Source organism: Pieris brassicae, chromosome 11 (genome assembly GCF_905147105.1).
Source record: "Pieris brassicae chromosome 11, ilPieBrab1.1, whole genome shotgun sequence".
Classification (NCBI taxonomy): Eukaryota; Metazoa; Arthropoda; class Insecta; order Lepidoptera; family Pieridae; genus Pieris; species Pieris brassicae.
In genome coordinates this window covers 14,327,234-14,350,311 of record NC_059675.1, presented here as the reverse complement: position 1 = coordinate 14,350,311, position 23,078 = coordinate 14,327,234, and the positions used below count along the sequence as shown (strand labels likewise).

The following is a 23,078-nucleotide window of genomic DNA, read 5'->3' as shown; positions in this document are numbered from 1 at the left end:
ATTGCTTTTAGACGAGCATTAAGTGCCCAATTTTTTTTTGTATCATCGTAGACCAAGATCATCATTTAAAACCGTTTATATTGTGTGTATTTTATACCCATATGCAAAGCCATCAACTTTTGTTTTCAGGATTTCTCGTTTTTCGCGCTTCGATATCTTTGATTGCTGCTGGTGTTTTTGCGGAGCGTGGCCAGTTTTTTTCTTGTCTTCAACACGACATCGTCAGACTTCGTTGTACTTATCAATAGTACGGTACATATACCTAAGCGTTATATTAAAATTTTTGAGCAACTTGGAAATGGTATTGTCTTTGGTTAACATAGCTTTTACACATTGAAAGAAAACAATTTTTTAACCGGATTAAAGCTATTTGTATCATAGAAATGGTACTCGGCGAGTGCACACAGGGGTGCAACGCAATAATAGCTATTCGGTTTTCTTTTAATGTCCGCTCCATCGTGAAAAATTTGTTGATTGTTTTTTGTTTTAAAACAGTAGTCAAACATTCAAAAATAGAATGCAATATTTTTTTTATAAAATCATGTTCGAAATTTAAAAATAATGTGCCAGTGACAGAACTTTGGGACCAACTACGTATATACGCCGATATCATTTATAGGTAACACAGTATATCTGTAATAATGATAATTGTATGTAGTAAATAAAACAAGACATAATGCAGTTCACGTATAATGAGCTCTGTCACAGGGCAAATCCTATGCAAAACGTTATACAAACAATGATAATAAATATAGTTGGTTTTTACACATAAACTAACATTTTTACAATAAAACACAATATACATAAGAAATAATGTTTTGTCATTAGTATGATAAGGGAGCGTTAAAGTATTACGTAACGAATTTGGGGGGGGGGATTGAATTACGCGTTATTGTTTATATTATTTTCCACTTTCCAGTACTTTATCCCACATAATGGTAAGTTTTACCGGTCACCGGTTTTTTAGTCACCGGGTGGTTACGAAACGTTTTACTATTGGATACAGACGTTAAGGCGCGTTTCATGGAGGGGGGGGGGGGTATTGTGTTTAAGAATCTCCAAAATTTTAGTGACGTAATATTTGAATGCTCCTTGAATGTAAATTTGCCATAAAATTATAAAGTAAAAATATGTCTGCATTAGTTAAAATCGAACCAATTTTCGAAATGGTAAAATAATAATAATTGAGTTTCTTTAGTAACATTAACTAAATAACCATCTCCAAATGCATAATTAATAATGAACTGGGCATTTCGCCATGTCTATAACCACACCTATCACATCATGTCATTATATTTGATTAAACCGGTAAAGTTAATCTGCATCTCCATCACCTGATCATAAAGACAATTAGCACCGACACCACATCTAGATTAATCCATGCATCGTTGAGGTTGAGCACTCGGAGGTTAAATGGCCAAACATCTATCACATACGGGACTAAGCTAGAAATTGCTCAGCTATCGGCTCAAGCGCAATAGCTAGGCGGAGAAGTCAGATCGGCCAAAAGATCCAGCTCATCTTCGGTGAGTTGTTCCCTGTGCTTCGGCCAGTCGTCTTGGTGAGTCCGCTTGAAGTCCGCGAGGGCGGTTCGTATCGTGGCCGGTATGGGGTCCGGGGCGTTGGTGTGTTTCGCCAACTCCGTCAGGACGTCCCCTAATCTTGGCCCGAGACCGTAAGGCCGGGAAGACATGTAGGCGCAGAGGCCCAGGACTCCGCGGTGTCTCTCGCTCGACTCTTTGGATCGGGCGCTCCGGATCAGGGATTGGAGAGTTTTATCTTCGTCGGGCAGAGCTCGGCAGTGCATTAAGCCCGTCAACACTTTGGCGGCCGATTGTCGGACCTGGAACGGGTATTGTGATTAATTAATAAATACAAATTGTACGGTCGTATGGTATAAAGTAGTACACCGACCTCAACTCTGCTGTCCCTCATGAGCTTCAGGGCGAATGCCTCGGCTCGCACGGCCCTCTCTGGCCGGTCGCACAGCATCGGAAGGCCGTAGAACAGCAGCGGGATGGCGAAGTCCAGACAGGCCAGGCGGGCCCACCAGGACCGACCGTTCGCCATCTCCTCCAAAACGTTCAAGACGCGGTCGAAGCTATCGCCTCGGTAGTGAACCTGGGCGAGGGCCGCCAGGAAGCCCCCGGCCGCCCGAGGGAGCTCCTCGTGCGGCCGAGTGGAACCTCTGGAGGCCAAAGCGCAAGCTAGAGGCACCAGTTTGAAATGTGTCTCCAAGTTTGTGTTAACACCGCGGACCACTATGCCCATGCAACCGCTCAGTACTGGAAAAAAATATCATACAAGCAATTCAAACAAATTTTGTTGATTCACAAAACCAGTACAAAGAGAACACGGAAGAAATAAGGAGGGAAACTTTGATTTCGGTGATTGAGTTATACCCGTGGTTAAAAGATTGACAGCTCTCTCGTGAGGCGCGTGCGCAGGTGCCACGGCTTCTCCTGTAAAGTGCAAGGCAGCCTGAAGTCGCTCCGGTAACTCGGTCTCGAGAGGAGAGTCCTCCTCCATCTCCCTCAGCTGCAGTTCAGTTTCCGAGCCGCTAGGTGGAGCTGTCTGAAATATTTAACTATATTGAATACAAATTCGTATTCTGCCCCGACGTCCGATAATGAAACTCAGCTGCGCTAGAAGATGCAGAGAGACCCTTCGTTGAATACGGTCAAGCGAAAGGAGCTGGTACTGGGGAGCCCCCGCCCAGAGAGAACAGTACTCCACGTGGGGCCGAATTTGCGCTTTAAAGAGTTGCAAGCGGTGGCCTGGGGTTTTTGGAGGCTAATTTAGCCTTCAGCGAAATTGAATGTCGTTCGATATGTCAGCGCCAAGCATACCGATGCTGGCTGTGGCTTTAAGAAGAGTGTCTTCGAAAAGAGGAGAGCGACAAAGGGTGTTTTTTGCTTTGGGTTAACGTTACGTAGCAGAGTTTCGACTTCAGACACTTCATTACTTATGTGTTAGTGTATATCTGGCTTAGGGATCCGTAGTTGCTGTTAGGTTATTACATAAATATATTAAGTTATCGAGTGAAATTATCTAAAATAGTTAAAAAAAGCTATAAATGTTCTCGTTTAGTTTAATAATAATAAAATTAGAGAAGCACCTGCGGGTCTGTGTGTGCGTGTGTACGGTCCCTGTGAGCGTGCAGCACGGGCCTGAACTGTTGCATCATGGCGAAACCTGTCTTCGGAGCCACCTGGGAGCTGCTGCACGGTGTCGATATTGAAGCTACTGATTTTATTACTGCAAAGAAAATAAAAATGACATTTTGACTGTTTTTAAAGTTAATATTAGATCCTTACATATGAAATTGGCGTTTTGTCGTACTGGCCACTTTAACCTCAAATAACTCATCTTTGGTAAGGAATTTCAAATTCAGATTTGTACAGCTATTTACTCATGTATCTGTGCTTCGATGACCGTCATTCATTTGTGTTTTTTCTTATGTTTGCGTCACTCATTTTACAAAATGGAAAACTTAAAGTATCGCATTATTTACGGGTACAAGTTCCGCCGTGGCACTAGTGCTGCGGAAACGATTCGAAGGGTGAATGATGTGTATGGCGGTCATGTTGCAAAAGAAAACACAGTTCGTTTTTGGTTCCAACGTTTTCGTTCTGGAAATTTCGACCTGCAGAACAAGCTCCGTGGACGGCCTGAGACACAAATTGATAATGAAGTATTGAAGGCTATTGTGGAAGCGGATCCATCGAAAACCACGTCCGACTTAGCTGCAGGCTGCGGTGTTAGTGATAAAACTGTTTTAATTCACTTGAAGCAAATTGGGAAGATTAAAAAGCTTGAAAGGTGGGTACCTCACTAATTGACTGAAGCAAACCGGTAAACGCGTGTCGACTGCTGCATCACATTACTGAACCGGCACAATAATGAAGGTATTTTAAACCGAATCATTACCTGTGATGAAAAATGGATTCTTGACGATAATCGGAAGCGCTTCTGCGATCCTGGCCAGCCAGCCAAATTCTGCCCCATGCGAAAACTATCCCCAAAAAAGTTACTTGTAAGCGTTTGGTGGACTTGTGCCAGTATTGTTCATTGCAGTTTTCTCAAATCTGGCCAGACTATTACGGCTGATGTCTATGGTCAGCAATTGCAAACCATGATGGAAAGCTAGCGGCTAAACAACCTAGGCTGGTCAATCGCTCCACGCCACTGCTACTTCACGACAACGCTAGACCACACACAGCACAACAGACGGCTACCAAATTAGAAGAGCTTCAATTGGAATGTCTAAGACATCCTCCGTACTCCCCGGACCTTGCTCAAACAGATTACCATTTTTTTCGAATTTTGCACAACTTCTTGCAAGGGAAAAAATTAAACTCTGATGGGGCAAGCCAAATCGCCTTCACAGATTTTATTGATTCCCGTCCGACTGGTTTTTTTAGTAAAGGGATCAATGAACTACCTATGAGATGGCAAAAGTGCATAGAAAACAATGGTTCATACTTTGATTAATTAAATATTAAAAAATATTCGACTTTTTGTTCCTCCCATACAAAACGCCAATTTCATATGTAAGGACCTAATATAAACTAATAACCCTTTCTAAAGTCGAATATATAATATTGAAACTGACCAATGTCTCCCTTCTCGTCGTACAAAGCAGCCAATCGAGGTTGTACCGAGTCCAAGAAGCGCTGAAGACTCGGCGCTAAACAAATCTCTCCACCCGGAAACATTACTTCCAAGTTAAATATCATCATCAGCACACTGGAACAATGATACAATGTCAACACGCGTTAAATACATTTAAAATACCATTTTAGTTTATTATTTAGAGGTGTGTATAGACCTTATACAGATTGTTAAAAGTTCCAATTAATTAATGATTTTGAGAACCGCCAAAACACTCCTCTAGACAAAATGGCGTCGCAACGGTCCTGTAACGTAGCATGCTCGTAAACACGTTCATTAAAGTCAAACTTTTTTACAAATCATTCATCACACAAATATGATGAGTCTCTCTTCAGTGTTTTACCAAAGGACCGGAGCTTCTTTGGACATATAGCACGCAAAGGACGGTAGGAAGAGAGGGAGAGAGAGAAAGAGAGGGTGGAGAGAGAGGGAGAGACAAAGAGGGATAGAGAGAGAGAGAGACGAGACTCCGAGGCCGATCGCCTACTCGCCGGACCGACCAATTTAAGGTCATTACAGACCTGAAGGAAAAGTATTGCCAAAGACAAGGGATAATTAAGAAAGATACGATACGATAAGATACGCTACAAGCTTGGATCGACCTATGACCGTTTTGCGTCACGTGATTTATAAAAATCACATTTTTAGAATAAATTGAAGATTATTTACTGTTGTTCATTACTAATTTATTATTTTTTTATTTAGGGCAATTAAATTTTTCAATTAAATGACGAGGTCATCGCTTTTGGGCATTTTCTTAGATACAATTTATTATCAAAGATTTAATGGCGTCACAATTCATGGGCCAGACAGCTGCAATGAAAGTAGAACAATATTATAGTATACCTTCCGACGGTGGCTCGTACGTTTTCATACGGGTGCTGTATGAAGTTGGCGGCTTCCAGTCGTTTCAGAAGTTCAGCGGCCAGTGGAGCAGCGCGCCACGACAGCGCTGCCAACACGCCCTATAAGCAAGATCGTTTCCTATGGGCAATCCCAATCAACACTACGAATTCGTAGCGGGAGCGGAGTATGACAGAAATATTTCGCAGAAACGGGAAATATTAGATTATAAAAGACATACTATTTATTACTAACGAAACACACACACTGAACCATACAAATAATAATCATATTAAAAAAATATGAATAAGGTATATTTTAAGTGTGCATGGTGGTAACTGGTCCTGGCTCAGCATTATGCTGTGGAGCAGACGTGTTCCACAGCCCTGGTCATTATGCCAGAGACCTCAACAGTGAGTCTTTTTAATATCGAATAACGACTCAACAGAATGCTCGCTGGAGATAAATTTTGCGCTGACGAAAAGGCAATCGCCGAAAGCGAAGCCGATTTTGAGGTTAAAGGCAAATAGTACCAAAAATGGTATCGAAAAATTGTTTGACCGCTATAATCGTTGTATTGAACAATCAAATCAAAACCTATCAATAATATGATATTAAGTGATACCGCCGCCCGTAGACACTAAATGCCAGAGGGCTCGCGAGTGCGTTGCCGGCCTTTTAAAAATTGGATGCTCTTTCCTTGAAGGAACCTAATTGTCGGAAGGAAATTGAAGGAAGTCGAATTGGTTCGGAAATACTTGAAGCAGCAGCTGAAGGCTGGCAGCTGGTTCCACACAGTTGTACGCGGGAAAAACTGCCTCATAAAAGGCCGTAGCGGTTCACAAATTCACTACAAAGTATCTAGTACTTGAAAAACATAGAGCCTAGCGCTGGCCACGAAAGAGGTCTCCTTGTCGGGCGCGGACTCGGCCGAAGGCGGCGGCGAGCACAACTGCAGCAGTCGCTCGAGGACCTGGCCGTTTCGCACGGGGTCCATCTTGTCTACGGCCGTGGCCATCGCCGTGCCCCAGTCCTCTTGGGTCTCCGGGATCACTGCCGTCAGACCTACGATAAGAGGAACACAGACAAATGCAGCATTAACACATTGCAGTGGGAACTTTGGACCCCACTCACACTTTGGGACCGTGATACTGAATTTCAGCAAAGTCAAAGAAAAATTTAGTATATGCGGGTTTTGCTAGAAATGTTGGTGTGTATTAAACATAAGTTTCTTTTTAGGTCTGGGATTCAGATTTCTGTATCCTGTATCATGACCGTTTGTCAGTTTTGCTAGAAATGTTGGTGTGTGTTAAACATAAGTTCCTTTTTAGGTCTGGGATTCAGATTTCTGTATCCTGTATCATGACCGTTTGTCAGTTTTGCTAGAAATGTTGGTGTGTGTTAAACATAAGTTTCTTTTTAGGTCTGGGATTCAGATTTCTGTATCCTGTATCATGACCGTTTGTCAGTTTTGCTAGAAATGTTGGTGTGTGTTAAACATAAGTTTCTTTTTAGGTCTGGGATTCAGATTTCTGTATCCTGTATCATGACCGTTTGTCAGTTTTGCTAGAAATGTTGGTGTGTGTTAAACATAAGTTCCTTTTTAGGTCTGGGATTCAGATTTCTGTATCCTGTATCATGACCGTTTGTCAGTTTTGCTAGAAATGTTGGTGTGTGTTAAACATAAGTTTCTTTTTAGGTCTGGGATTCAGATTTCTGTATCCTGTATCATGACCGTTTGTCAGTTTTGCTAGAAATGTTGGTGTGTGTTAAACATAAGTTTCTTTTTAGGTCTGGGATTCAGATTTCTGTATCCTGTATCATGACCGTTTGTCAGTTTTGCTAGAAATGTTGGTGTGTGTTAAACATAAGTTCCTTTTTAGGTCTGGGATTCAGATTTCTGTATCCTGTATCATGACCGTTTGTCAGTTTTGCTAGAAATGTTGGTGTGTGTTAAACATAAGTTTCTTTTTAGGTCTGGGATTCAGATTTCTGTATCCTGTATCATGACCGTTTGTCAGTTTTGCTAGAAATGTTGGTGTGTGTTAAACATAAGTTTCTTTTTAGGTCTGGGATTCAGATTTCTGTATCCTGTATCATGACCGTTTGTCAGTTTTGCTAGAAATGTTGGTGTGTGTTAAACATAAGTTCCTTTTTAGGTCTGGGATTCAGATTTCTGTATCCTGTATCATGACCGTTTGTCAGTTTTGCTAGAAATGTTGGTGTGTGTTAAACATAAGTTCCTTTTTAGGTCTGGGATTCAGATTTCTGTATCCTGTATCATGACCGTTTGTCAGTTTTGCTAGAAATGCTGGTGTGTGTTAAACATAAGTTTCTTTTTAGGTCTGGGATTCAGATTTCTGTATCCTGTATCATGACCGTTTGTCAGTTTTGCTAGAAATGTTGGTGTGTGTTAAACATAAGTTTCTTTTTAGGTCTGGGATTCAGATTTCTGTATCCTGTATCATGACCGTTTGTCAGTTTTGCTAGAAATGTTGGTGTGTGTTAAACATAAGTTCCTTTTTAGGTCTGGGATTCAGATTTCTGTATCCTGTATCATGACCGTTTGTCAGTTTTGCTAGAAATGTTGGTGTGTGTTAAACATAAGTTCCTTTTTAGGTCTGGGATTCAGATTTCTGTATCCTGTATCATGACCGTTTGTCAGTTTTGCTAGAAATGTTGGTGTGTGTTAAACATAAGTTCCTTTTTAGGTCTGGGATTCAGATTTCTGTATCCTGTATCATGACCGTTTGTCAGTTTTGCTAGAAATGTTGGTGTGTGTTAAACATAAGTTTCTTTTTAGGTCTGGGATTCAGATTTCTGTATCCTGTATCATGACCGTTTGTCAGTTTTGCTAGAAATGTTGGTGTGTGTTAAACATAAGTTCCTTTTTAGGTCTGGGATTCAGATTTCTGTATCCTGTATCATGACCGTTTGTCAGTTTTGCTAGAAATGTTGGTGTGTGTTAAACATAAGTTCCTTTTTAGGTCTGGGATTCAGATTTCTGTATCCTGTATCATGACCGTTTGTCAGTTTTGCTAGAAATGTTGGTGTGTGTTAAACATAAGTTCCTTTTTAGGTCTGGGATTCAGATTTCTGTATCCTGTATCATGACCGTTTGTCAGTTTTGCTAGAAATGTTGGTGTGTGTTAAACATAAGTTTCTTTTTAGGTCTGGGATTCAGATTTCTGTATCCTGTATCATGACCGTTTGTCAGTTTTGCTAGAAATGCTGGTGTGTGTTAAACATAAGTTTCTTTTTAGGTCTGGGATTCAGATTTCTGTATCCTGTATCATGACCGTTTGTCAGTTTTGCTAGAAATGTTGGTGTGTGTTAAACATAAGTTCCTTTTTAGGTCTGGGATTCAGATTTCTGTATCCTGTATCATGACCGTTTGTCAGTTTTGCTAGAAATGTTGGTGTGTGTTAAACATAAGTTCCTTTTTAGGTCTGGGATTCAGATTTCTGTATCCTGTATCATGACCGTTTGTCAGTTTTGCTAGAAATGTTGGTGTGTGTTAAACATAAGTTCCTTTTTAGGTCTGGGATTCAGATTTCTGTATCCTGTATCATGACCGTTTGTCAATCTAATAGGGAAGAAGATGATCAGCCTCTTCTGCCTCACACACGCCGTTGACTTTATGGCAGGACGGTGTTTCACCATTTTTTCCTTCACCGTTCGAGCGAATGTTAAATGTGCACATAGAAGGAGAGTCCATTGGTGCACAGCCGGGGATCGAACCTACCTCCCTGAGGCATGACAGCCGGACGGTACTAGACCAACACTATCTTGTCAAGGGTGAAAAAAGGAACTGGATTTTGACATACTTTTTAGTTTTTTTAAGATATTAAAATGTACTAGTGACGAATCTAAAAAGTATGTTTATTAATGTAAAAAGGTTTTTTCAATATGCACTGCACTGTCCTGTAAGTAACGAGCGTAAGCAATTACCGTTGGTAACAATCTTCATGGCTTCCCTTTGCAAGGCCATCGCGTCCTCCCGTCTCCAATACCTCGGAGCCCGCAGCGCCGCACAGGCCACTTCAGCCGCGAAACGCTGTTTGGACTCTTCGGACTTGCTGGCGCACTCTATGGCCTCGTCGATGAAGCGCTTCGTGACACGAAGCCCGAAATGCGCGAACACAAACTATACCAAGCAAAAGCTTATTAATATCAATAAAATGAATAATTCGTAATCTTTAGGCAAACCTAACTCGGCCTCACCCGAAACATGCCAGAGCGCATCCCGAGGAACTTGTCTTTGCCCTTTTTCTCTTCAGTCGTAAAGAATTTAACCAATTTCGTGACATTCTCTTCGTCGTTGAAGAACTCGTAAATGTAACGTTCGCCTTCTTCCATGTCCTCCGGGTTTGTGTCCCAGGCATAGTTCTGCTGACTAATCGGAGCTGCCACCTTTAATATTCAAGAATATCATACGTTTAATATGTGTCATATAAACGTATATATATATTATTATAAACTTATAATTCTTTACATAATTTTAAATTTAATGTGTTTTCCGACGTTTCGCGTGCTTTACAGTGTTAACAAAAGACAATACTACAATTGACATAATTAAATGAAAAGGAGAGCAATTGGCGATTTTATTGCTTTCGAGCGATCTTATTGCTTTCGAGCGATCTTATTGCTATCGAGCGATCTTATTGCTTTCGAGCGATCTTATTGCTATCGAGCGATCTTATTGCTTTCGAGCGATCTTATTGCTATCGAGCGATCTTATTGCTTTCGAGCGATCTTATTGCTTTCGAGCGATCTTATTGCTTTCGAGCGATCTTATTGCTTTCGAGCGATCTTATTGAATTCGAGCGATCTTATTGCTTTCGAGCGATCTTATTGCTTTCGAGCGATCTTATTGCTTTCGAGCGATCTTATTGCTTTCGAGCGATCTTATTGAATTCGAGCGATCTTATTGCTTTCGAGCGATCTGCTCCAGGCAACCAATCTCCATTCTAATATTTTGTACTCTTTGGCATAAATTGATTAAATTATCATAATCAAAAACTTCATGGTAACCACAAAATCTAATGACATGACAAAAAAACTGCCAAGTCAACGTAATCATAGCTGTAAAAGGGGATATGTTCCATTTGTTCCTGGAACTTTTTTCAGTCGAAATGACTTAAAACATGACCGTCTTCAAACCAATGTTAAGTAGTTTTCAAGTCAAGTTAAAAATCATTTATTCATATAGGTACCATAATGTACACTGATGAACGTCAATAAAAAAGAAAAGTTTTAAAAAGTTGTTTTTAAATTGTCATAAAAACAAGAGTAAGAGTAAGAGTAGCTCCAATTGAGGAGCAAATGACACAATTGATTCAGAATATATTAGTAAGTATAATTTGTGCTAACCTCAATTTTCTTAGGCCACGAATAATAACCGTAAGTATAATTCCTCAGCCAGGGCTTGTCCCATTCCTCATCTGTCGTTATGACCTTGTCCTTTGACCAGACCGCCCATTCCAAGTCTTTTCTGTATCCTAAATAAAAGTTTTTAATTCAAATTTTATTAAATGATCTCTGTGAATTACCTCAAATTAACATAAATTCCTCAAGTCTAGAGGCGAGAGGTACCTGGTATGTGTGTTTCTGGCTTCTCAACTCCGGCCACCTCGTACGGGTCAACTTTGATCTTATTCAGTTTCCTCTTCCGCTGTTTGAGAGCGAAGTAGACTAGCCTCTGCGCCAATCTTCGCACGACGAAATTTTCGTGCAGCAAACACTTGGTGAAAAGGCGAACAGCCCTCGGCGGGTATTGGGTTTGAAGCGACGCGCTGAAGATAAGCATTTGCATCGCGAGCTCCAGGCGCCACCATTGGCTACATTCACAGTTTTAACGTTATCTTAAAAATGTTTTATATAAATATTTGCTATACGTCGTTTCGTGCATTCAAAAAATATCAAGTGAATATATATATAATTACCTAACAGTATTGTCAAATAAGGTTTAGCAATGGCGCGTAATTGAAAGACACGGGATTTCTAGCAATTGTTTAATATTTGAATAAACATTATTTTACTGATATAAACGTGAATTATATTATGTATATAATCGACTATAGTCTAAAAATGCATCGTATAAAGTTATCTATCTCTTTCCAGCGTAAATAGAAAGAGTTAGTTAAAGTAATGCAATTAGAATCACTCAAAACGTTCGTAATTCATTCGAGTTTATATTGCAGTCTCTTTGAATTCTCAAGAGGCCATAGATAAACTTTCGAATTACCAGTAGTTCAAATTACAAGTTTTTAACTCCAAGGGAGAAATTACGAGTTTGATCAAAATTTATGATTTATTATTTATATTATGTACTATCAATTTAATAAAAAAAATCTCAAATTTTTACTTCGTCCGAAGAAGGACGTAATCTTTGACACAGCGACTTTAACCATTTACCAAAAAAATATAGAGTGTAGGGAACCTCGGACTTATTGGCGAGCTAAATACTATTCCTTCAACTTACAGTTAACATTGATTTTATTCAATTTATCGAGTATTTCTCAAGGGAGTCATAAAACCAAATCATCGAGAGTCGACTTTAGTGGTAACTACACTCATTAAGAAGCAGTGCTGGTCTAGTGGCTTCAGCGTGCGACTTTCATCCCTGAGGTCGTAGGTTCGATCCCCGGCTTTGCACCAATGGATTTTCATTCTATGTGCGCATTTAACATTCGCTCGTACGGTGATGGAAAACATCGTGAGGAAACCGGCTTGGCTTAGACCCAAAAAGTCGACAGTGTGTGTCAGACACAGAACACTTATCACGTACTTGACTATTAGATTAACAAATTATCACGAAACGGATACAGAAACCTGAGGCACAGACCTAAAAAGGTTGCAGCGCCACTGATTATTATTATTATAATCATTAAACTACAATACAAATATGAAGATGTAGACACTTACCCACTTACCAAAGATTAACAATTTATTTTTTTAAATATTTGTTCAATTTCAGTTTTCTTTTTAAATTATAGTTTTAATAGACGTATATTTTGTTTATCTGTTTATTGTGTTATAACGCAAGATTACTTATAAATAAATACTATATGTAAAGAAACTCACACACTGGACTCCGCTATATCAACCAAATCATTGATAAGTTCCAAATAAAGTTGCTCAACGCTATCCGACGTCGCCATTTCTACTTCTTCAGATTTTGCAAGTTGTTGAACGAATGTTGGGTCACGTAGTTCATCCTCCGTCAAGAGTCGCTTAGCGGCCTCAATTGATCCATCAGTTAATGTTAATCGAGTGTTTATCGTCGGGAATGAACGGAATAAAACATCTATAAATGCACGTTCTAACCTGGAAAAGAATATACATACTAACAGAAAAGAATTCAGCGAAAGCACCATATTAAAAGTGATGTATACATCAGACACGTGACACAAAATGTTAATAAGTTAGTCGAATCGACATTGCTACATCTTGGAGTTAAATTACGTCGGAGACGAAACTGGAATTTTTTTGAAACGAAAAATAACGTGTATCTGTAAATTTAAAAACGATAAATAACACGTAAAACTTGACGTTGATTAACGTGTTTACAAGCATGTTACGTCACAGGGATTGGTGCGACGCCATCTTGTTCAGAGATTAATTTAATGGGTGTCCATGGGCTGCGATGTCTGACCTCTTTGGATGTCCCTATTATATGAAAAAAAGGGGAGTGTTTTCTCGAAATAATAAATGATTAATTTGAATTTTTAATTATTTGTAAAGGTTCTAGTCACTAATAAAAAAAATGTATATATTACCTATGAATACTAAGTTTCTCACTGAGGGGCGCTTTCAAAATTGCGGGCCACAACACTCGTATAACAGACCAGTCCTGTTTGGCCAAAAGAGGTCCCATTTTTGGCCCCAGGAGTATATAAAGCGCCCCCTTGTGACGGGCGTGGCCTTCGTCATCATTACCAATGGAGCCAAGCAATTCCACGAGCTTGGGTATTAAGGCGCGGTAGGAATAGGGATAGTTTGTAAGCATTTTGTATAGACACACCTGGGCTTGACGACGAATCTAAAGAGGAATTGTTTATATTTAGTGGTTGATAATATCTTTGTCGTAAAACTTAACTATTGTTACGAGGGCGGGTTGAAAAGTTTCTCGATTTTTCCACAATCAAGAAACGTTTTCAAAAAGGTGAAGTATGATTCACATCTATCACATAGTCTGAACATATAACGCTGTACGTCAAGTACGCAGCAATGTGTACGTTCTAGTTTTGTGCGATAAGGCTAGAACAGCGACCACTTGGTACCACTCGGTGTGGTTCACACCTGCCTAGAAAGTTTTCGAATATCGTTCAAGATTATTCCCGGGGATAAATAAGCGGGCCGAAACGCAGTTCCAGTCAATTTTGTATTGAAGAGATTTACGGATATCCGATCTCCAAGCTCGTAACACTATGGTTTCAGTAGAAATTGTAATAAGGTAGTTTTTTTTAATGTTCATAATATTTTAGGGTGTATTTTTATATTAAAAGGCAAACAGAAAGGAGGCCCATCTGATGTGGAGTGATACTGCCGCCCATAATCATTGCCAGAGGGCTCGCAAGTGTGTTGCAAAATTTCAATGGGCTGGTCATGTTGCCCGTGACTCATCACAATGAAACCTAGAAAGATTGAACACAAGGGATAGCGGGTTTGGAAAATGCTGGCGAGGATAAGAGACAAGTGGAAGAATTTGGAGGAGGACTTCACTCCGTCGGAGGCCGAGTACTAATATTAAACAAGTACTTAATGTAATCCTGATTGTTTGGAGTACGTACAACACTCGAATACAAGCATTTTTTTAATTTAAATTCGATTTGCTAAGTAAACAGCAACTCACCGTAGTATAACTATTGATGGACAGGTCGTACAAAGCGTTGAGTCCTTGGAGAACTGACGGAGTGATCCCGGCATCGCAGCTCAAATCAAGCCTCGACTCCTCTTGTAGCCTCACAGCATCAGCTAAAACCATTCGAAGTCTCGCTGCCCCCTTGACGTTAGATTTACCCCCCACCCCACCTTTGCCGTCGAACGCGCGTTCAAGCGCACCATACGAACGCAATTTCGTCTCTAACGCAGACCCACCGCGCAAGTTCTTCATAAGAAGCACGCGTTCCCATACCTAATTGGATTTTAGTTTTATTCATATAAAATAAATCAATGGCGCTACAACCTTTTTAGGTCTGGGCTAGATATGTTTCATTATCATTTTAAAATTGAATACTTTTATTCATATATTGAATTTAATTCTGATAGTTGTAAGCACAGGGCTCAGGCACGTCTTTGCACCAATGGACATTCTTTCCATGTGCGTATTTAACATTCGCTCGAACGTGAAGTATAGTGAGGAAACCGGCTTGTCTTAAACTCAAAAAGTCCACGGCGTGTGTCAGGCACAGAGGCTGATCAGACCTAAAAAAAGTTGTAGCGCCACTGGTTTTTTTTTTATATAAGACTGAGAATATTTTAAATCTGTATTTTTTTTAACTAACAAACACAAAATATGTATTTTATCATTAAGAAAAACATTTACATCTCAAAAATACATAATTGCTTTTATAAAAATGTTATATATGTTATATGTTGGTCAATGGTTTGGAACTATTTTAACTTTCATTCTGACTCTTGACTAAAAAGTCCTTGATTCCGCAATACTGTGTGTAATAGTGTGCAATATGAGTGGTGTGTTCTGGCAGCTCGGCCAATTTCCCATTCCGTAGTATTATGTACCTGCAAGAGAATGTCTAATCCGCGTGGATCCTCCGTCTTCTCGGTCAGCATCTTTGCCTGAACCTTTAGAAGAAGCCGAGTCATTGCCACCCTCATATTCTCTCCGTCCAAGAACACCTGGTGCTTCACCCCATTCGTAAACGGTATATTTGTGGCTGGCACCTCGGACTCCAAACTGACAGAGTACATTCAGAAAAATTTAACCATTAATTAATTAAAAATCCTATATCCCCTCCAAATATTCATGGATACTCTCATCTCGAGAGCAACTAAATCGATTTTAATCAAAGTTGGGCAGTTTTCTCAGGAATAATTATATTGGAAAGCCTAAATAGACCATCACAAAAAGTATTACCCAATTCCAACAATTTCAGGGACACGCAAATCAAAAGATAAAATTTTAATTCCCTTAAGAAGTTGTTAAACAGTTGTTTTGCTACGGTTTAACGATGGATACATGGAGCGCTATCCATCAACGCCATAAACGTGATAGATACTTACACTAAAACCGGTTCTTCATTGGGAGGCGGTAAGAACTTTGAACAAAAAAATGCTGAGTTTATAATGTTCAGACTTCTGAGCCTCCTCTCGCGACACATGGGACGTTCGTCACCCAGCCACTGCTGCAGCCTGACCACTTCTGACTTGACGTATCTATCTATCAGCATCTGGGCACACGCCGCCTCCTCCGCACTGGGGACGTGCCATTGAAATTTGACATCATTAAGGGAACAGCCGTTTCCCCACTCCCTGATAGGCAACCATTTCTCTGGGACGGCTCCGTAGTCCTTTGTCGAACATTTCCATTCCTTCAGATCGATCGCCGACAGGCAAGACAAAATGTTAGCCAACGCGTCGCAGGCCGGGCTCAACGCGTAAGTGGCGTGTAATTTCAACGCTCTGTCCAGAACTGGCAATATTTGGTCCATGTATTTCAGGAGGACGGTGCCGTCACACGATACTACTTCCGAAAAAAGAACGAGCCGGTAGACGAGTTCGCGAGGAGGATTCTCATCGTGTAAGGCTTCGTCGCTGGCCAGAAGCTCTCCTAAGTCTAGACAGAGGGGCGGAAGGAAGGCGGCCAGCGTCGCTTCGGGATTTATCCGCGCAAACACCTTCAAAAGCGCGCCGATCATGCTGCCGGACACGTTTGTTTCGTACGTCGTCTCGGTGGCAAAGGCTTTAAACTTCCTCAAGGCTACCTTGAAAATTTGGGGCGAACACTGCGTCAACACAGAACACACCGCGCAGGAAATACCCGTCTCCATGGCCATATCTGTCCTGCTCTTCAGACTGTCGGAATCTTTCGACTCCAACCTGACGTGTTCCTGTACACTTGACTCGATGAAGGCGAAGAGCTTGTCTAGCAGCACCAAAATGAAATCTTCGAATTGAGCCGTCAGTTCACACGTTATTTGCTCCTCCTCGGTCAAGTCCGGCCAGTGCTCGAGCGCGGAACTACAGTCGATGTAGGTGACCATGCAGCTGAACATCAGGATGAAATGTAGGGTGACAATAGTCTTTTTAATGTCGTTGGGATCGAGGCCCGGCAGGACGGCCATCAGTAGAGGCACGACGTGCGTGGGCCCCTCGGGGTAGTCTGCGTCTGCGCCGCGAAGCATAGGCCTAGCCACAGCTGCGACCGCAGACATGGCGGCGGTCACTCTGTGAGGCTCCGTCAGCGACGTCAACGAGGTCCTAAGTTTATCGATGAGAGGCGGTATAACTATGGCCGGTCTAAGAGTCGCCAGATTCTGTAAAGCTACGGAGATGTCGAGAGACCCGCTGCGACTGTAAACGGCCTGGAAAGTCGGTTCCAGAACGATCATCACGAACTCTGTGATATCTTCGTCGCGCAATTTGTATCCCTCGGGAGTTTTGTTCCCCCATGACTTTAGGAATTTCTTTTCACGCTCGAACCGGACCCTTTAAACAATACAATTATTATTAATAACTGCTGCCAAAACTGAAGGAAAAATAAAAAAGAGTGTTAAAAACTGTCGGTGTGTCGATGAAAAATGTTAAACCAGATTACCCAAGCAGATTACCAGATCTCGCAGAGCCACCAGACCAAAAATAGCCCTTTTACCTATAGAGGAATTCTCCTGCCAGTTTTTTAAGAAGATCTCTCAGTTTGAAAGACCATCGGCCGGCGTTGGCGCTGTGGAGATAACTTTCGACCCCCGCTAAGAACGATTTCAAGTGTTTTAGAACCACTCCGTCCGGATTAATCGTCCATACGATCCATTTTGCGACATGCTTCACATCTAGAAAATTACACAATCTTTAAGAACTAGCTATTCAACTTGAAATGAACCGGAGGTGAACATTTTTCAAGCTGTTTCGAGTTATGCTAAAATATTAGATACAAATATTATTGAATTGCAAAGGCCCGCGGCAAAATGTGTATTTAATACGGTAGGATAACTCGAAGCTGCTTGTATAAAACTCACCATCCAGGTTTATATTTAATAGATTTAATAAAAAGGTGGGAATTTTTTTGCAACAAAGGGCTGCAGCATGTGGAACTGTGAACACTGGAAATTAAATGAATGTTAGTGCGTCACCTTAAACGAGTATAACTAGATATATTAATCACATAGCATGCTTTGTAACATAAAGAGTACACGATATCGTACAAATACTAACGATCAATGAAAAATATAATATTGATGTAAAGAAGTTTTAAGATAAATGGACAATCAAATGCATGTTGTATAAACTACAGTGGTGACAAATGCATATATACACAAACTCTTTTGTGCTATACATAATGTAAATGTGAGTGAGAGTGTAATTGATAATATAGAACCATTAAAACACTATTTAAACGGATTGAAGCTTTGTATTATTATTAAAAACTTATAATTATTAACATAATTTTAAATTTACAAAAAAAACGACGTTTCGCGTGTTTTTCAGCTTACGTGGTGACCGAAAAGAAATTAAATTTAAAATTATGTATTTAATAATAATACATAGATTCAATCTGTTTAATAAGTGTTTTCTTAATGTGTAAAAGCTATGTTAACAAAAGACAATACAATCTAGAACCAATTTTAGTTAAAGCGTGTCGTTAGAGGCAAGCCGTTAAAGCTAGAAAAATATCATAATAACAATATTACAAAATAATCTCACCCAAAGACGCGTGTCGGCAGTGCTGCATGTCCTTATAGGAGACAGGTAAGTTTAGAGTGTGGAGGAACCTCATAAAAATCTTGGGCACGTAAGGTGTCCAATCTACTGCGCCAGGGTTATTCTTCGCCAAGTTTGCGAATAGTATGAATATGCCCTAAAATATTTTACCATTTTAATACTAAATCAGGACATGTGTAGTTTACTTTGATTTGAGGATGTGGTTATCGGATTTCAAGTCAAACGGATGCGATATCTAGCTCTCCGCTTTAGTAGAAACTCGAAAAAACTGTTAAGCACGTGATGGTTTTTTAAACATTTCTTAACCCATCACCATCGCAAGAAATTGAGTATAATCTAAACCTATTCTAGAAGATTAAGGATCACGATAAAAATGTCAAGACAAAAGGTTGATAAATAATATTAAATCACGCTAAAAACATATATCGTACATCGTTCGTTGACGCTCTTCGGTTCAGAAATCACGCGTTTGACGACGTCCCCCCCCCCCCCCCGCCCCGCCCCCGAACCTCACGCGATTAATGGACAGCACCTAAATATATAAAAATCTTTTGTGGGAATCTGGGAGGAGGAGGAGGGTCAGCAGCGGTATACACAACTTACGGGATCTCCACTTTGTGTGTTATGGCAAGTGTCGTATATTGTCATTAGCTCATTGAACCATAGCTCGTGACCTTGAGCTGCATTCTCTGGAGGAAGGCCCACGGGCAGGAATATGTATGACTCATTAGTTTCCGAATCGTTTCCCCACGGCATCACACCGGGCAATATCATCTCTAGTATTTCTTTGGTTGCTGATACTTCAAAATAACTGAAATTATGGAACTGTAATTGCTATGTGCTACGTCAATATATGACAATAACGTAGTCGTAAGCTAGTGATACAAAAAGTTAAGCTCGAAACAATTAACTATACAAAAACACAACCAAACCGTTTTTATTGTGAAATAAATTCTGGGATAAAAAAAAAAACATGAGTTCTGTAAAAGATAGTATTTTTTTTTAAATAACTGGCATAACTCATCTGATGTTAAGTAATACCGCCGCCCATTGTCACTCAATGCCAGAGGGCGTCGCGAGAGCGTTGCCGGCCTTTTAAACAATCACATTTCTCCAGACATAGAAATAAAAAGTCTTATTTAACACTTACGGTTTAGCACAGCGCACCACAGACATATAAGTTGAACCTAGAGACCTGAAAACATGAGTCATAAGTATTCGACCATTCGTAATGATGACAAAATGAATCCTCATGCAACCGTTGACAAGTGTATTAATGAAATGTACATACAGAATGTCTCAATGGAATTATGTTAGATCTATTGATCGAAACCCCCCCTGTGTTACCCCTATAACAATTAAGTAGTAGGAGCAGAAAGCAGAAAACTGCTTTATATAAAATTTACTACAATATTTACATAACCTGCTATGTTTTAGTGACTAGCGAGAGACAATGTAAATAATATAGTATATTCTCGTTTCGAATTTTTATTTACACAGTATAATAGACAAACATCCCAAGAACATAAAAACATTAACTAATCAACAACGGGTAACTCATACATATAGTATTTTTTTTAAATTTAATTTTTCATTTACTGTGTAAAAATCACGTTCCACGCTCCATTTCGCATTATATCTGCATAGTATTTACTTTTTAAATTCGCCTGCATACAATTTGTACAATGAACATGAATAAATGACAACCTAAACCCACTGCCACCTGAAGCTCCAATAGTAGGAGAGCTGATATTCTTTTGAGAAGCAACTTGAGGCAATTTACATTGTTAAATATACAACACTCGGACAAAATTATAAAGCTATGGAAATTTTAATTAGTTTGTTTTGTCTAAACAAATAATTTCACTCGTTTGGAACATAGCATTTGCGCACGAATTCACAGACGTGAATATTATTGTCATTAAAAAATAATTGAATTATAAATTCCCTCTTTAGTAGTTCGTAAAAAAATTAAACAAGTCTAAAAAATACAACCAGTGGCTCGTTTATGGTTTCTTGTATGAAAAGTAAAAGAGCAGACAAAGTGACATTGGAGGAAAACGTAGTACTCTTCATTTTGTATCCAAATAGTATGACAATAGTGCGTCAAAAAGCGTCTCAAAATGTGTACCAACTCTCTGACCATAAATATATTACGTGGGGAATTCGTCGGCCGGTGGGGCAACACCGAATAAACCAAGGATGTCGTCTAAACCGTATCCCGATATAATCTTTCGTACCATATCGAGCATAGAAGTCTCTTGGTTGCCAGATCGTTTGGGCCTGAACAAAATTGGAGTTGTTACAAATATCTTTTTTTAATTTCTCCTACCCTTAAATAGGTCAAAAGCCTACTCGAAGAAGTGACAATCATTGGTCATGGTCACTAAGAAGCAGGTTCCATAGATAGTGATATGTGTAGCAAAAAATTGTTACTAAATTACTTGATTAAAAATATTGGGTATAGATGATGATGTGGTACAGCCTAAATATACTATATTATGTATAGAAATAAATTTGTTGAAAGCCTCAATGAAATTTTTTACAACTTTATATGTGAGGAGAAACAATATTAGTTTATTTAAATAACTAGTGTTAAAATATCTATACATACGAGATATAATGGAACATTCCGATGTTTGTCGAGTTCTTCTCAAATAACCTTTTTCCCAAATCATAAAGTGGACGCCATGGCAACACCAACTCTTCTGGTGATATCAAGTGTTTTTTTCTACAAAAAACAAAAATTTATATTAATCCATTATTCTTTATCACATTTATATAGGACAATCCTAAATAACTCAAAATTTTTAATGAATTGTTAACTTACTTTGTAAGCATGACAAAAAGTGTAGCAAATTTCTGCACCTTACATGGTTCCAACTCAGGAATCAATACCAATTCATATGCTAGTTTGATGAAAGCTATGTGGTCTTCTTTTCCAAACTTCAGCCCATATATTCTAATGTACCTAAGTAAATAAGCAGTTTCATCAGCAGTAGTCTATATTAGGGCAAAACAATTTAATATATGTAACTATACAACAGCTATATGAGTTACCAAAATAAAGAAATTTAGTAAAGACCTTGATTTATTTTTAAAATAATAAGACAGACATTTGGCAAACATCTTTCATAAATTAGAAACAGAAGTAATCATCTGTAGCACTGCACATGTGTAACCATTATGTATGATTAGATTTGTTAGTTTAAATTGTTAAAACATCTTGTAGATTGTCCATTTATCTGGTAGATCATTAAATTATTTGCCCAGATACCTATTTCAATAATAACTACAATAAGTCTTAAAGGTACAATAAGTCGTTTCACTAAATATTCATATTTTTTATTATTAAAAGTATCCTAACTAAACATATATTAACACTACTACAATATTTCAGTTTGTAGGTGCATAATTTTTTTTTAATATGTAATTAATTTAACAAAATTTTTTTGTGATTCCTTTATTGTGTAAATGAAAAGATTTATCCTAGCAGTTTTCATTAAATACTCATTACTATAAATTAGGAGAGACAAAGAGGCATTAATATTTCTATTATTGTTTAATGTGTGTTATGACATCCAGTTGTAAAAGGGCAATAGCAAAATTATTTTAAAACTATACAAATCCTCCCTTGAAATTCTCCTTTGTTAATACACACATATACTTGAAAACCAACACAGCAAGTTCTGGGTTGGGGCCAGCTATTTTAAACATAGGATAGCGTGCCAAAGGTTAACTGTATTATACCCAAGTATAATTTATCATACAGTACATTTTGTATATGCTGTCTATGCTGTTTATGAATCCATAAAATTATATCTGTAGGTTTTCGTATAAACAAGATTTTTTTAGTTTAAAGTAATATAAAGATAAAAAATTAAAAAGATAAAAAATAATATTAAGCATAATTACTTTATTAATCTGGAAGACCATACGACACAAGCTGGTTTCATCTCCCGCAGTATAACAGACTTTGCAAAGTTCGTTTTGACCTGCGCAAAAAACTTATTAGATTCTTCATCGAGCTCTTCGGAATACGGGAGCAGATGGTTGGTTAAGATCTCCTTTTGTGGACGGAATCCCAGAGTTTTCACCCTTTCGTCCGTCAACACTAACTGCTGAAATTCGTCGTCTTGCAACATTTTCCCGTATTAATATTTTCTTGTGAAAAACAGGTGTTCTCGACACCTACGGTCACGATACATGTATTTCGTAATGCAACTCCCACCGGCACAACTTATTTTAAATTTCACTAAACTAATAAATATGATAAACATAAGTGGAATAAATTGAATTTACACAAGTCATTGAGTAAGCAAGAATTTTTACAAGATTTTACGTTTCATTTTACTTGATTTTTAAATTGACAATTTAAATATAATATTTATCAATCACAGATTACGTAGTGTCACTGTCATGTCTTATTTTGATGTTTGAGTTGGTAAATGGTAACATAGATTAGATTTACATTTGTTATAGTGTTACGCGGTTTTCCTTATCTTCTGTGCTAATTGTGATCCCAGACTTCCTATACTTTCAGCGGGGATTTAGAATTTACAATTATATTTGGCCACATATATGGCTTAAAATTGGATTGTTTAATATTCTCTACTTCGCTTAATGTGACACGTGCTAGTATTACTATTTATTAGGTA

At 39.0% G+C, this 23,078-nt stretch overlaps 1 protein-coding gene across 5 annotated transcripts; it reads right to left on the bottom strand.

The window, feature by feature from the left end:
- Window positions 1-674: 674 nt before the first annotated feature.
- LOC123716724 (proteasome activator complex subunit 4A-like) lies at window positions 675-22,778 on the bottom strand. Of its 5 annotated transcripts, XM_045672589.1 has the most exons (25): window positions 22,336-22,778; window positions 21,251-21,391; window positions 21,035-21,151; window positions 20,578-20,703; window positions 19,571-19,615; window positions 19,024-19,231; window positions 18,403-18,556; window positions 17,718-17,801; window positions 17,354-17,531; window positions 15,766-17,190; window positions 15,265-15,439; window positions 14,375-14,656; window positions 13,299-13,561; window positions 12,604-12,846; window positions 11,113-11,357; window positions 10,891-11,018; window positions 9,742-9,930; window positions 9,469-9,664; window positions 6,386-6,582; window positions 5,521-5,639; window positions 4,616-4,749; window positions 3,119-3,258; window positions 2,403-2,574; window positions 1,915-2,285; window positions 675-1,843 (listed from the first exon to the last, which is right to left on the bottom strand). In XM_045672589.1, the coding sequence occupies exons 1-25, from the start codon at window positions 22,563-22,565 to the stop codon at window positions 1,469-1,471; spliced, it is 5,937 nt and encodes a 1,978-aa protein (XP_045528545.1). In that variant the 5' UTR covers window positions 22,566-22,778; the 3' UTR covers window positions 675-1,468. The 5 variants fall into 5 exon arrangements, with proteins under 5 accessions (XP_045528545.1, XP_045528546.1, XP_045528547.1 ...); XM_045672590.1 differs by lacking the exon at window positions 17,718-17,801; XM_045672591.1 differs by lacking the exon at window positions 20,578-20,703.
- Window positions 22,779-23,078: the final 300 nt, after the last annotated feature.

Coding starts and splice junctions, on each gene's coding strand:
- LOC123716724 (XM_045672589.1), bottom strand. CDS start 22,565: ATGTTGCAAGACGACGAATTTCAGCAGTTAGTGTTGACGGACGAAAGG. Junction 12,847..13,298: donor GAGAAACTTAGTATTCATAG/GTAATATATACA, acceptor ATTCTTTTCCAG/GTTAGAACGTGCATTTATAG. Junction 3,259..4,615: donor CGACGAGAAGGGAGACATTG/GTCAGTTTCAAT, acceptor TTTTCTTTGCAG/TAATAAAATCAGTAGCTTCA.